Source organism: Taeniopygia guttata, chromosome 3, assembly GCF_048771995.1.
Source record: "Taeniopygia guttata chromosome 3, bTaeGut7.mat, whole genome shotgun sequence".
In the NCBI taxonomy this organism is placed as follows: Eukaryota; Metazoa; Chordata; class Aves; order Passeriformes; family Estrildidae; genus Taeniopygia; species Taeniopygia guttata.
In genome coordinates this window covers 99,545,331-99,557,055 of record NC_133027.1, presented here as the reverse complement: position 1 = coordinate 99,557,055, position 11,725 = coordinate 99,545,331, and the positions used below count along the sequence as shown (strand labels likewise).

Sequence of the window (11,725 nt, the reverse complement as noted above, 5' to 3'; positions counted from 1 at the left end):
GGCAGGTAGTGCTTAGGAGTTGGGGGTGGGCTGGAGCAGGTGAGTTAAACTGTGAAAAATATGCACAACCAGCCTTTGACTCTTCTTCTTTGTCTATGTTGTTGCATTTGGGCCAGTGGTTGCCAACACTTCATTTTCTTTCTGTCTGGGTTTAAATTACCCATACTCGGACTGCTTCAGGCAGGGGAGGGTATGACCAGTCTGGAAGCTGCATGTTTACTAGATCTGATAGTGGTAAAACCTGAATTTCCCCCTGCTGTCAAAGGGAAGAGAAGTAGGGAGAGAGCAAGAGTAAACATAACTGTGCTCAGCTGATACCAACAATAGGCTTTTCTTCCCAGGAGGACTGCCCTTTTTTGTAGCAGTTTTGGTATCTTGCTGAAGATGCTGAATGTTATGCAGAACATCGTGAGCACTTTGCCCTTTTTGTCCCTTTTTGAACTTTGACTAGTTAGTCAGGATTGATTATCAACCCAGAATGCCTAATTGCGCTGCTTCTCATTTCACTGAACAAAGGTGCTGTGGCCAGAGTCTCCAGGACAAGAACTGTCAAGTGAAACATTTGAGGTGGAAGCTAGGAGCTTACCTATGGAGCTGAGTGAGAAGGGAGGTGTGCAGAACAATGGATTTGTTCAAAATGAGGATTTTGAGGACAAGGAAACAGACACCAATAGCCAAGAAGAAATGCCAAAAACGTGCAGTGTTGATGTGGAGCCGGTGGCTGTGGAGGAGACAGTGTTGAAGCCTTATGCTGGGATGCCAAAGGAGGTCTTGCTGCAGTTCTCCAGCCAAGCCCGCTACAGAGTCACCAGGGAGATCCTCTTCTGGCTCGTCATTGCTGGTTCCGTTGTGCTTGTGTGTGCCACGATTGCCATCATTGCTCTCTCTCCAAAGTGCCTTGACTGGTGGCAGGCCAGTCCTATTTACCAGATCTATCCTCGCTCCTTCAGGGACAGCAACATGGATGGGAATGGGGATCTGAAAGGTGGGCCAGTTTTCATTCTTGCTGTGTAACAGCTGTGTGTGTGTGAGTATATAAAAAGCAAAACCAGTGGAAAAGTTCAGTCCAATAGACAAAGCCACCTTAATGGAGAGAAGTAAGAGACGTGGTCAGGCAATGTTAATGGCAACTCACATTGTTGTGAATAAATCCAGGAGCTGCTTGCTCAAGTTAAGTTAGAAAGTTGGAATTAGAGAAGAAGTTGAGAGATGGTGCTGAGAGCAAGCAGCAGCACAGCTGCTACCAGAGTCAGATACCGCCACAAAACTGAGTCCAGTCAGGAGGATGAGTGGTGCTGAGCACCTGGTGATGTTTGGTGGCTGCTCTTCCTAAGGAAAACTAAAACTGACAAAGAGGGGAGAAAGATGTGTTACTTCTTGCTTTTTTCATGGTCCAGGTGTTATCAGCTGGTAAAAATGCTTGGAGATGGGGCACCTGATAGCAAGGAAGCAATGCCACTTACCAGTAGCTGAGCTGAGACTGCCCTGCAGAAAGGGAGGGCTCAACACCAAAGTGGACAATGCATTATTAAACAATAAGTGATAGCCACACACTGTACAGTACTGGCAGGTGAAGGGCAGAAAGTGTTTCTGTAGCTGCATACTATAGTAACATGTCAGGAAGATAAAGGGATCTGTGTACAAACAAAAATATTTTGTCTTTTCTGCATAGATGATGTCCTTTTCTTTGTAAATAGGTATCCAAGAAAAACTGGACCATATTACATATTTGAATATAAAAACCATCTGGATCACCTCTTTCTTTAAATCCCCTTTAAAAGACCTTGGATATGGAGCTGAAGACTTCTATGACATTGATCCCATTTTTGGATCAATGACAGATTTTGAGAATTTGATTGCAGCCATACATGACAGAGGTAAGCTGCACCTCCAAGCCAAGTAACTCTGTTAAAAAGATGGACCTTCATTTTGTGCACCTGGCAGTCCCCCCGTGGTGCCATTGAGCAGGATCAGATGGAGGAGCCAGCAAAGGGTACAAGGCAGCTCCACAGCAACGTGAGCTCCGTGATTGCCATCTCCTGCCCTTTGGCTCCGGGGCAGTGCTGAAAGCAGGACAGAGGGCACAGGGAGCTACAGCAGCAAAACAGGGCAGCTGCATGTCCTCTGCAAGGAGGATGTTTGTGGGTGCTGGGCTGGCACCCATCCATGCTCCCTAAGGCCTGTCTTACGGGCATTGGAAGGCTGGGATCAAGCTGAGGTGCAGTTCTGTGTGACTGAACATGAGGGAACATACGCTTCTTTCCTGCCCTTGCATCCTTGCTTTGATGAGTTTATGCTTCAGACCAAATGTTTGCTCAGGAGTTTCTTCTTAAAGCTGTTGAGCTGAACAGAAAATAGTTTGAGAGTCTGAAAGGTTTCAATAAAATGTCTGTTCTTTAGGAAAGGTGATAAAGAATGTGTGATCACTGATGCTAGACTGGTGAAGTGCCTTTCTTACCTGGGAGGTGTGAGACAGATGTTGAAGTCAGAGTTAGTGAAAGTAGTTTATAACAGCAGAAGTCTGTTTTGATTGTTCTCTTCACCCTTCTTTCCCTCCCAAGCTGTGTTCCAGTTACTTGCAAACACCAGCCAGGTCTAACTGTTCTGTTAGTCTGGTACTTTTTGTGGGGTTTTTATGCCCTTCTCCTTCACCAGACCTCTGGCATGGAAGAAGCCCAAATACCTCTGATACTGCATTTGGAGCAAATACGAATGTTGTCTTAAAAGGCTAAATGTAATGTTGTAGTTCGGGGAGGGAAAGAAGGGCTGATGTTTTTGTTTTCATTTTTAAGGGCTAAAGCTGATAATGGATTTAATACCAAACCACACAAGTGACAAACACCGGTGGTTTCAGCTGAGCCGCAATCGGACTGGGCAGTACACGGACTACTACATCTGGCAGGACTGCAGGCAGGCTGCTGGCTCAGTCATCCCTCCCAACAACTGGGTAAGCACAGGAAAGGCCACACACACCTCCCAAGCTGGATGCCACAGAGCAAAAGCAGCTGTAACATGATTGTCCCACTGTACACGGAGTTCTAAGTGACTGGTGAGACGTACAAAATTATGTTATTACATGAGTTAGTGCAGGTTAAGATTTGAACCAGGTTGGAGGATCACTCAAAAAGTTCCTACTTCAAGTGGAATTTTAAAAATTACTTTTGTTTCTTCACCTCAGTGTTAAATCTTTCTTCATTAAGCAAACAAACACACACAAAAAAAAGGTTGTGTGCAAATGGTTCACACACGCCCCCTTCTGTGTATGGGTGTTTTGTTCTAGAAACTGCGTGTCAGGTACTCTGAAATCAGTTGGTGGGGAAGGAAACAAAGCAATGTGATCTTGGCTTTTTTCCTTTTTTCTGGAAAATGACCAGGCCAGAAAGCATGTTGCCTATTTCAAATGGACTTATTTTAGATTAGAACCGGTGGGTGCATGATTGAGAACTCTAGGTGGAATTAATACTACCAATTTTTATAGTTTCTCTTTAATCTTTAGAGTCTTAAGAACTATCTTTTGGAATCTTTTATTAGAGAGATGGTGATAAAGTTTAACATTTTTAACTTGCTGGCTTTTGTTGACCCTTCAAAGGGATAATACTAAATTGCAGAAAGCTCTAAGTTAACTAAAGCTATTTAATAGGTTTTAGGAGAAGTCATTCCAAAATAAATGTTCCCACCCATGTTTTCCCCTCTATTCCAGATAATTCCCAATGAAAGTTAACTTAATAAAAAAATCTTAGAAATCTATAATACTGAGCAGGAAATACATGTGGCAAAGTGCAACTAAAGGGGGAGCAACTAGTGGCAAAAATAAATGAAAATCATAAGTACCAAAATCTGTTCAAAATGTAGTCCACTGATTAGGCATTTTGTGCTCTATTTTTTGGTTGTAATGCCACACATTTTAGTGTGTGCATAGGAGGAAATGTTTGTTAAGTTAGTAGTTGTGGTTGTCTCTCTCCCTTGGCTGAGCAGGTGAGTGTCTTTGGGAATTCCAGCTGGCAGTTTGACGATGTGAGAAAGCAATGTTATTTCCATCAGTTTGGGAAGGAGCAGCCAGACTTAAATTTTCGCAACCCTGCTGTCCAACAAGAAATCCGTGTAAGTATGAAACTCACTGGTGCTGAGACAAGACCAAAGCAGCTCTTGCACTAAAGCCTGTATAGAATGTCAAGTGCAGAGAAGTTTTTTATCTCTGTTGATACAAAGAGTTGTTAATTAGCCGGTCAAATGGAGGGATGGCACCTTGTTTAGCAGAGAGATGTTTGCATTTTCAGGAAAGCAGAGGCAATGCTGATTTGAATTACAAGGAATGCCTGGACTTGATGATAAGGGGGAGATAGTGAGTTTCGATCTGTCCACGTGTCTGATGACTTTCCAGGGGGAAAATGAGTGTTTTCACAGTGAGAGTGGTGGTGATGGTGCTGTTCCGATGGAATTTCCTTCCTATCTGCACTGTTTCCTGGCAGACAATGTGGAATTCATTAAAATATGGGGATGTAGACCTGAATATGGGGAGCCTGACAGCTGCTGCTTCTTTTTCCCCTTTCTGTAAGTTATGCCTCAGCAGGTAGTACAGCTACTTAATGTGTTTAATTGAATCTGTGTTTGCCACTTTATTCTGTTGAATTGTGGTGCATTTCTTGGGCGTTGGTCTTCACAGCTGCCCAGCCTTCCTGGGATGGTCTCTGTGGGGCCTCTCCCCTCACCAGGTGGCTACTGCATGAGCTTGAAGAACCAAAACACTTCTGGTCACATCTTTTAACTCAACCACACAATGAGAATTGCTGAAACTCCAGGAGCAGAGATGCTGCATTTCCTATTAAAACAAAACAAAACAAAACAAAACCAAAACAAAACAAAACAAAAACAAACCAACAACCAAAAAAAAAAAAAACAAAAACAAAACCAAAAAACCCCATGATAGCTAAGAAGCTTGTCCTGATGACATGAGCATCATGTTAAAGGAATAATTTTTGTCTAGTATTTTAATTTAATATCCTGTTAGAGAAGGTTAGGTGGACTGAGCAGGAAGCAAATGGATTTCTGCAGAGAAGCTCAAGTCTTTGGTTCAGCAGCACAAGGGCACCCGAGAACAGCCAAACTCAGCAGCCAGCACGTTGTGGCTTTCATGTGTAAATAGATGTAGATTGGCGCCGGGGAGAACCATATCAGTGCTTGATGTTTGCATAAGCACCTGATACCCGGGTTTGCTTTTGTGCTGAGCACAGGTATAATAAGCATGAGCTTTTTTGGGTACCATCACCATTGGACAGACACCACACTGAGAGCTGCTGCTTGCAGAATGGCAGAAAGTGCAGCTCAGCGAGGGGGTCTTTATTTGCCAAACAAAAATCTGTACAGCTTAACAGTGTACTAATTCTACTCCAACTTTTTCAGATAAGTGTACTTCATATATTTTGAAAAGGCAGGTCAATAGATTAAAAAAAAAACATGTCTTTTTCCTCAGACAAAGACAAGTATCACAACTAAAAGGACATTTGCAGAAACCACTCAAGAGGGACTGAACTTTGGAGTTTTTTGTTAAAACTGGGGCAATTAAAACTGTAGTAATATAGTGAGTGAAGTAGGATATAATTTTACTAATAGTGACTAACACTGGAATTTGATAGTGAAATTTCAACTCAATAGCATTTGTAATTGTTGGATGATAATTTCTTATGTTCCTGCAAATCAACAAATAAGTCTGAAAAAAAATTTAAAAAACTTACATCACTCAAATAAAAGAGAACAAGTATTTTAAGAGCTCTATGGTGTAAAAGAAAATTGGTGGCACAAGGCCTGTGCAGAACAACATATTCCTGTATATTTGAATCAATGTGTTCTAATTGTGTGCAGCCATGACATGAGTGATCATCAACAACATCACTTAGCATGAGCCCAGTAGTGTTGATGGATGAGATTAGAAACTGCTTTTAGTGAGTCATACCCTGGTTTTGGGGTCCTGAATTATGGGAGAAGTTAGGGACCAGTCTTTTTTTTTTTTTTTTTTTTTTTTTTTGTATGATTGAAATAGTAAGACATACTTTATTTAGCTATTAATTTGACTTTAGATCAACATGATTCACTTTGGCTTCTAGAAAAATTCAAAGTACAAATCAAAAAATGAATTGTTATGTATTTACACCTCCCTACAAGTTTATTTTTCTTTTTAAGGGTATACTATTTTAAATGGGGTAGACTCACTCAGACTTTTCAATTTTTGCTTCTATCTAGGATATTATCAAATTTTGGCTTGGCAAAGGAGTTGACGGATTTAGTTTTGGCGCTGTTAAATTTTTCTTAGAAGCAACACATCTCCGGGATGAGCCTCCAGTGAACAAGTCTCAGAATGGAGTAATGTTTATGTCTTTTCTTTCTTTCCTGCATCTCCTATGGAGACAAGAGTGCCTGCTTTGACTCTTTTGGGTCTTAATTGTGGCTGTAGGAAAAACAGGTCAGCCTTGGAAGGTGGGTAGGTCCTGGGCACTCTGCACAAAAAGCACTCACCACAAAGAAGCCCCAGTAAGAACTGGAGCATAACTAAGAAAACACTGATGTAGGCCATGTGTCACAATGAAAGGTGACCAGACACATTCACTGTTGTCTATGTTGCTTGCTTTTGCTCTGATAGTGAACTTGGTGACGTTGCCAGGTGGTGCCAGACACTGTTCTCCTGTGGAGCTGGGATCACAAACAGCTGGCCAGCTCCAAGGTGGCGGTGGTGTTGTGGTACTGTATCAAGGCACTGTCCATCTTTCCAGCCTGGTCTGAGGCCACAGCTCATGCTCTGGATAGGCTCTGTTGGTTGGTGTTGTGGGTGGGCTTTCCCTGCTGAAGGATGGGATCCAAATTATCAGTCCTCTGCTACTCCAGTTCATCAAATGCAGTTCAGCTCTGTGCTGTTAGTGTTAGCGTGCTGAACTCATTTCAGTAAAAAGTCATAAACTGGTGCACTCTCTCAGGCAAGAATGGGGAGTATCTGGAGAATTCTGAAACCTAAAACATTGGTGAACTAATGTGAAGTACTATACCACTAATGTGAGGTACTATACCTTGCTTTAAGGAGACTATCACAGCCTATTCCCAGCTGTACCATGACTACACCACCACACAAGTCGGTTTGCATGACATCATCCGCAGCTTCCGTCACACCATGAATGAGTTCAGCAGAGAGCCTGGCAGATACAGGTAACCAGCACAGCTTTTTCTAACATTCTTCTCCCTCTTGCTAGCAAGACAATGTTCTTTCACTAACATAATACACCACAGAAATGGAAATCCTCCAGTGCAGATAGCAGTGCATAGGCTGTACTGTCTCTTCCCCGGTGTATGCAGAAAGGAATTGGCCCTGTTAGCTCTGCTCCATCTATGTATAAAGGTAAGCAGAAAAGGAAAACATTCTAATCACAGAGATACTAATTTATCAACCCTGTGCCTGATGCATTCTTTAATTTTAATAATGCAGTTCAAGTGAGACACACAGTCAGAGAGTGTTAAAATCACAGAATGGTTGAATTTGGAAAGGACCTCCTGAAATTCTCTGGTCCAACCCCCCTGTTTTTTAGGGCCACCTGGAGCCAATTGTCCAGGAACTTGTCCAGATGGCTTTTGAACATTTCCAGAAATGGAGACTCTACAACCTCCCTGGAAAACCAGTGCCAGGACTCAGTCACCCTGACTGGTGGGAGTTTCCTGATGTTCATGGGGAAATACCTGTCCTGTTTTTCAGTTTGTGCCCATTGCCTCTGGCCCTGGCACTGGGCACCACTGAAGAGAGCCTGGCTCTGTCACCTTTGCACCCTCCCTTCAATACATGGATGAGGTCCTGGAGGTGTCCCTTCCCCGGGCTAAACAGCCCCACCTCAGCAGCCTTTCCTTCTGGGAGAGATGTTTCAGTCCCTGATGGTCTCAGTGCCAGACTAAAGGGGAAGGATTACTGCCCTCACTTCTGGCAGCACTCCTCCTAATGCAGCCCAGGATGCCATGAGCCACCTGCAGGGGCACATTGATGGCTCATGGTCAACTCAGGGGACCCCCATGTCCCCTTCTGTGAAGGAAAGCATGGAAATTGCTGGAATGGAGTGTGTGGACATGGATTCAGAAAGATAAAACCTCAGTCAGATACTTTAGCCTTGTGTTGACTCCTGTAGATTTTTCTCCAGCAATTTCCAAGAAGTATTTCTTCTCCTTGATTCCTTGTCTGCCTTACAAAATATAATTCCTCTGTATTAATCTTTTTTAATGGGGAGGGGGAAGTGACCATAATTCTTAATGCTCTGTGTTCAACCATTTCTAGCTTTATTCTGTTCTGTGTAACCAAAAATGAACCAAAAAAGCTATTTGTGTTCTTCTTTGTAGATTTATGGGTTCTGATGATGATGAAAAGGAAGACATTAAAGCAACAATGATGTATTATGGAACAACTTTTATCCAAGAAGCAGATTTTCCCTTCAACTTCAACCTAATTAACATGAAAGATCTATCAGGCAACAGTATTTTTGAAGCTGTCAACTCATGGATGAAAAACATGCCTGCAGGAAAATGGCCAAACTGGGCAGTAAGAGTTCTAGACTAACTCTCCTAGGAAGGGCTTGTTCTGTAGGTGGCAGAAACCAAACACACACACACACACACACACACGCTCTTGATTTCAGTGGGGTCAGCAGCAGCCTGGGCCCATGGCTGAGCTACAGTCGCTGTCCTTGTGAAAACTCTCAGCTGCTGTAGTTGGAGTCCTTGGCACTGTCTGGCTCTCCTGCCCTTCAGTAACAGTTCCACTCCCTGTGCAAGGATGACAGAAGGGAATTTATGATCATGCCTCTCCCTCAGTGTCTCCAGTGGCTAAACCACCAGTGAGAATAGAATTGGGATAATTATCTTTGACCATAAACTGACTCACTGCAATGGATTCTGGAACCCGCCCGGGGCCAGGGCAGAGAAGAGCAGCAGTGGAGGGCAGTTAACTTAAAACATTGCTTCTCTTTTTCCAAGGAAGCATGTTCGGAATGTGCAAAGGATCTTTTCAAAGCAAGCAGAGCAATCCTCACACAACAGAAAAAATAGCAGAGAACTGTAAGCAGGGAGAGTTGTTATTTGTGATCTCTTCCTCCTTCTGCCTCATGTGCTGCTGGCAGGACTTGTGTGTTAAATTTTTTGGGACAGAAGTTTGTAATGGCATCAAGATAAAGATGATGGACCTCACAGCCATGGAAGGGAAAGAAAAAAACCCCAAAACATTTACTACATTGTTAAATTACTTAATTTCACATGTGCATGAACTTTTATAATGTGTGTTTAACAGAATGATGTTTTCTTCAGGTTGGAAGCCCTAACGCTGCTCGGATTTCAACTCGGGTTGGGAAGGAGTACATCAATGTCATGAACATGCTGCTTTTAACCCTCCCTGGCACTCCTGTAACTTACTATGGTGAAGAAATAGGCATGGAGAATATTGCATCAGAAAATGTAAGTGAAGAGCATGTAAACTCTGGTCCTGTTGTTTAGTTCCAAGTAACAGAACACTCAAAAGCACAAGAACTTTTGTTTTGCTAACCAAACCCAGTCTTTCTCACTGCTTAAATGGTTTTCCATATTTCTCATGGCAAACCTCTGTTCAGCGTGTGGAAATGGCCAGGCCAGAGAGCAGAACCAAGGCCTTGATATGTGAACTGATAGACTTCAGTTATGGATGCTGACTTCTTTCTTTCTCTGGATCAGTCTTGCATGGTTTCCAGCAGTGTTGCTTCAGCAGAAAGGACAGCAAGTGCCAGCACAGGGCCTGGCCAGGGTAAGGAGAGGTGTGCTGCGGACATAGGAGGGAAGATAACTGAGCCATCTCCTTCCTCCCATGGAAGTGGGACTCTGACATCATTGTGCCAGAGTCCATTATTTCATGGCTGTTACTTAAAGGAAGTCACAGTTCTGATTCTGTCCAAGCCACGGCTGTCATGAGTGTGCCCAAGCTCAGAAAAAGGGATCTGCATGAAGGGGAGGCTGCCTGCTGGCAGGCAGAAGTGGCTTTTGGTCATCATGCATAGTCTGTCCCAAAAGGGAACAGCTCATCTCTGCCTCTCCTGACAATATTTGAGCACCACAAGAACACGGTCCTATGGCAGATGCTGCTTTCCCTGTGAAAAGCCTCTGTTAGGGAATGAGGCAGCTGCTGGCAATGTTAGAAATGGCTCTGCTAGCTTTGTAGCAAAGGGAAAGAGGTACTTGAAGCACAGGATCACCTCCAGATTTGTCTGATTCAGATGTGAGGAAGTGATTCTCTGATTTAAAAGGAAATCTCATTTCCTCTGAGAAAACTCTAGGTCAAATATCTCCTGCATTTTCTTGCTGCTGCTGATTACTGCTGACAGAGTGATTCTCTTAAGAAAAGTGGCTCACCCTGAGCTCCTCAGGGTTCACTCTCTTTTAGTGACTACCCTGTGGCTCAGGGCTTTGGAACAAATGCAAACCCACCCTTCACTCAGGCTGGAGAGGAAGGTTCCCTGATTAATGGGTGTCTTAGGAAAATGGAGAGTATTTGCTCATGATGATATAGGCTTTAGTCCCAGCATTTCAAACACTTCAGGAGACACTGAAAGAGGTAAAGATGAGAGGCACTGTTACCACTGTTGAAAACTTAGGATTTTTTTCTCCTGCTTTTCAGAATATGCTAAAAAGGAGAAACCCATTATTTATAATGTCACAAAGCAAAGTGACAATTTCTTTTGTTAGGTTGCTGCTCTGACAGATTGTATTGAAAAGTGTCCTTTATATGAAAAACAGTTTTCATGGAAAACAAACACTCAAAGTATGTGCAAAATATTTTATGCCCTCTTATATCATTAAATTTAAGTGTCAGATCTTTTGGCAGCTCTTCAGTAACAATGAGGAAGCTTTTTCAGGATTGTGAATTCTTCAAAATGAGAACTTCAGACTTTTTTTACATCGACACTTTTTAATCAGCTAAAAGCCAGTTTTCAATAGTTTTGCACTTGGAAATAATAATTTTTACCTGTCTAACACAAACAGTCCTGTCAAAATTGTACCCCTTGCAAATGTAAGCTTGAAGAGTTCTGGGGTGAAAAGCGCAATGCTTAGAAAATAACAGACACTGAACAGCAGTTACTTGTTGTTTACTGTTATTTTAACAACATCTCTTCTAAGGACTCATTACCTCACATATTCACTCTCTGCATGTCTAGATATTTATAAGAATATCCTGGCTGTCATCAGTAAACTTTTATCCAACCATCTGTTGCAAAGGATGACAACTCTAGTAAGAGTCATTGTCAAATTCTAGTAGAATTTGGGAATTCCATGTTTTACCCAGCAATGCTGTATCTGAGATCATCCCCTCCCCTCCATTTCAGGAACTGTCTTGGTTCTCATTTTAGCCTTAGATTTGGACCACAATTACATCCTCATTATTTTTAACTTAAACCAACTGAAAGGGAGATAATTTGGGAGATCTGAGAACATGCTATTGGAAGAGTAATTTTTAATATGGTAATCACCACTTTTATTTTCTAGCCAACCCTCCCAGAGAAATCCCCCATGCAGTGGGATGGAGAAGTTAATGCTGGTTTTACTGAAGGCAACAGCAGCTGGTTACCTGTTAACTCAGACTACCAAAGTGTAAATGTGGAAGTAGGTATCTACATGTGTAACAAACTAATGGTCTCAAAATATTTTAATGTATCTATTTTGCTCTGGCTTCCTTTTAGTAGTGAGC

General features: G+C 42.6%; 1 protein-coding gene across 2 annotated transcripts in view; it reads left to right on the top strand.

Annotated features, from left to right (window-relative positions):
- Positions 1 to 11,725, top strand: part of SLC3A1 (solute carrier family 3 member 1) — a 13,031-nt gene continuing 1,306 nt past the window's right edge. Inside the window, exons 1-9 of one of the 2 annotated variants that reach the window (XM_030269001.4) lie at positions 2 to 985; positions 1,698 to 1,877; positions 2,793 to 2,947; positions 3,976 to 4,101; positions 6,238 to 6,357; positions 7,067 to 7,191; positions 8,362 to 8,560; positions 9,322 to 9,468; positions 11,524 to 11,640. In XM_030269001.4, coding sequence (XP_030124861.4) covers positions 589 to 985; positions 1,698 to 1,877; positions 2,793 to 2,947; positions 3,976 to 4,101; positions 6,238 to 6,357; positions 7,067 to 7,191; positions 8,362 to 8,560; positions 9,322 to 9,468; positions 11,524 to 11,640 — 1,566 coding nt within the window. In that variant the 5' untranslated portion in view covers positions 2 to 588. Of the gene's footprint in view, positions 986 to 1,697; positions 1,878 to 2,792; positions 2,948 to 3,975; positions 4,102 to 6,237; positions 6,358 to 7,066; positions 7,192 to 8,361; positions 8,561 to 9,321; positions 9,469 to 11,523; positions 11,641 to 11,725 lie in introns of both variants that reach the window. The other variant, XM_072927506.1, reaches the window with a different exon arrangement.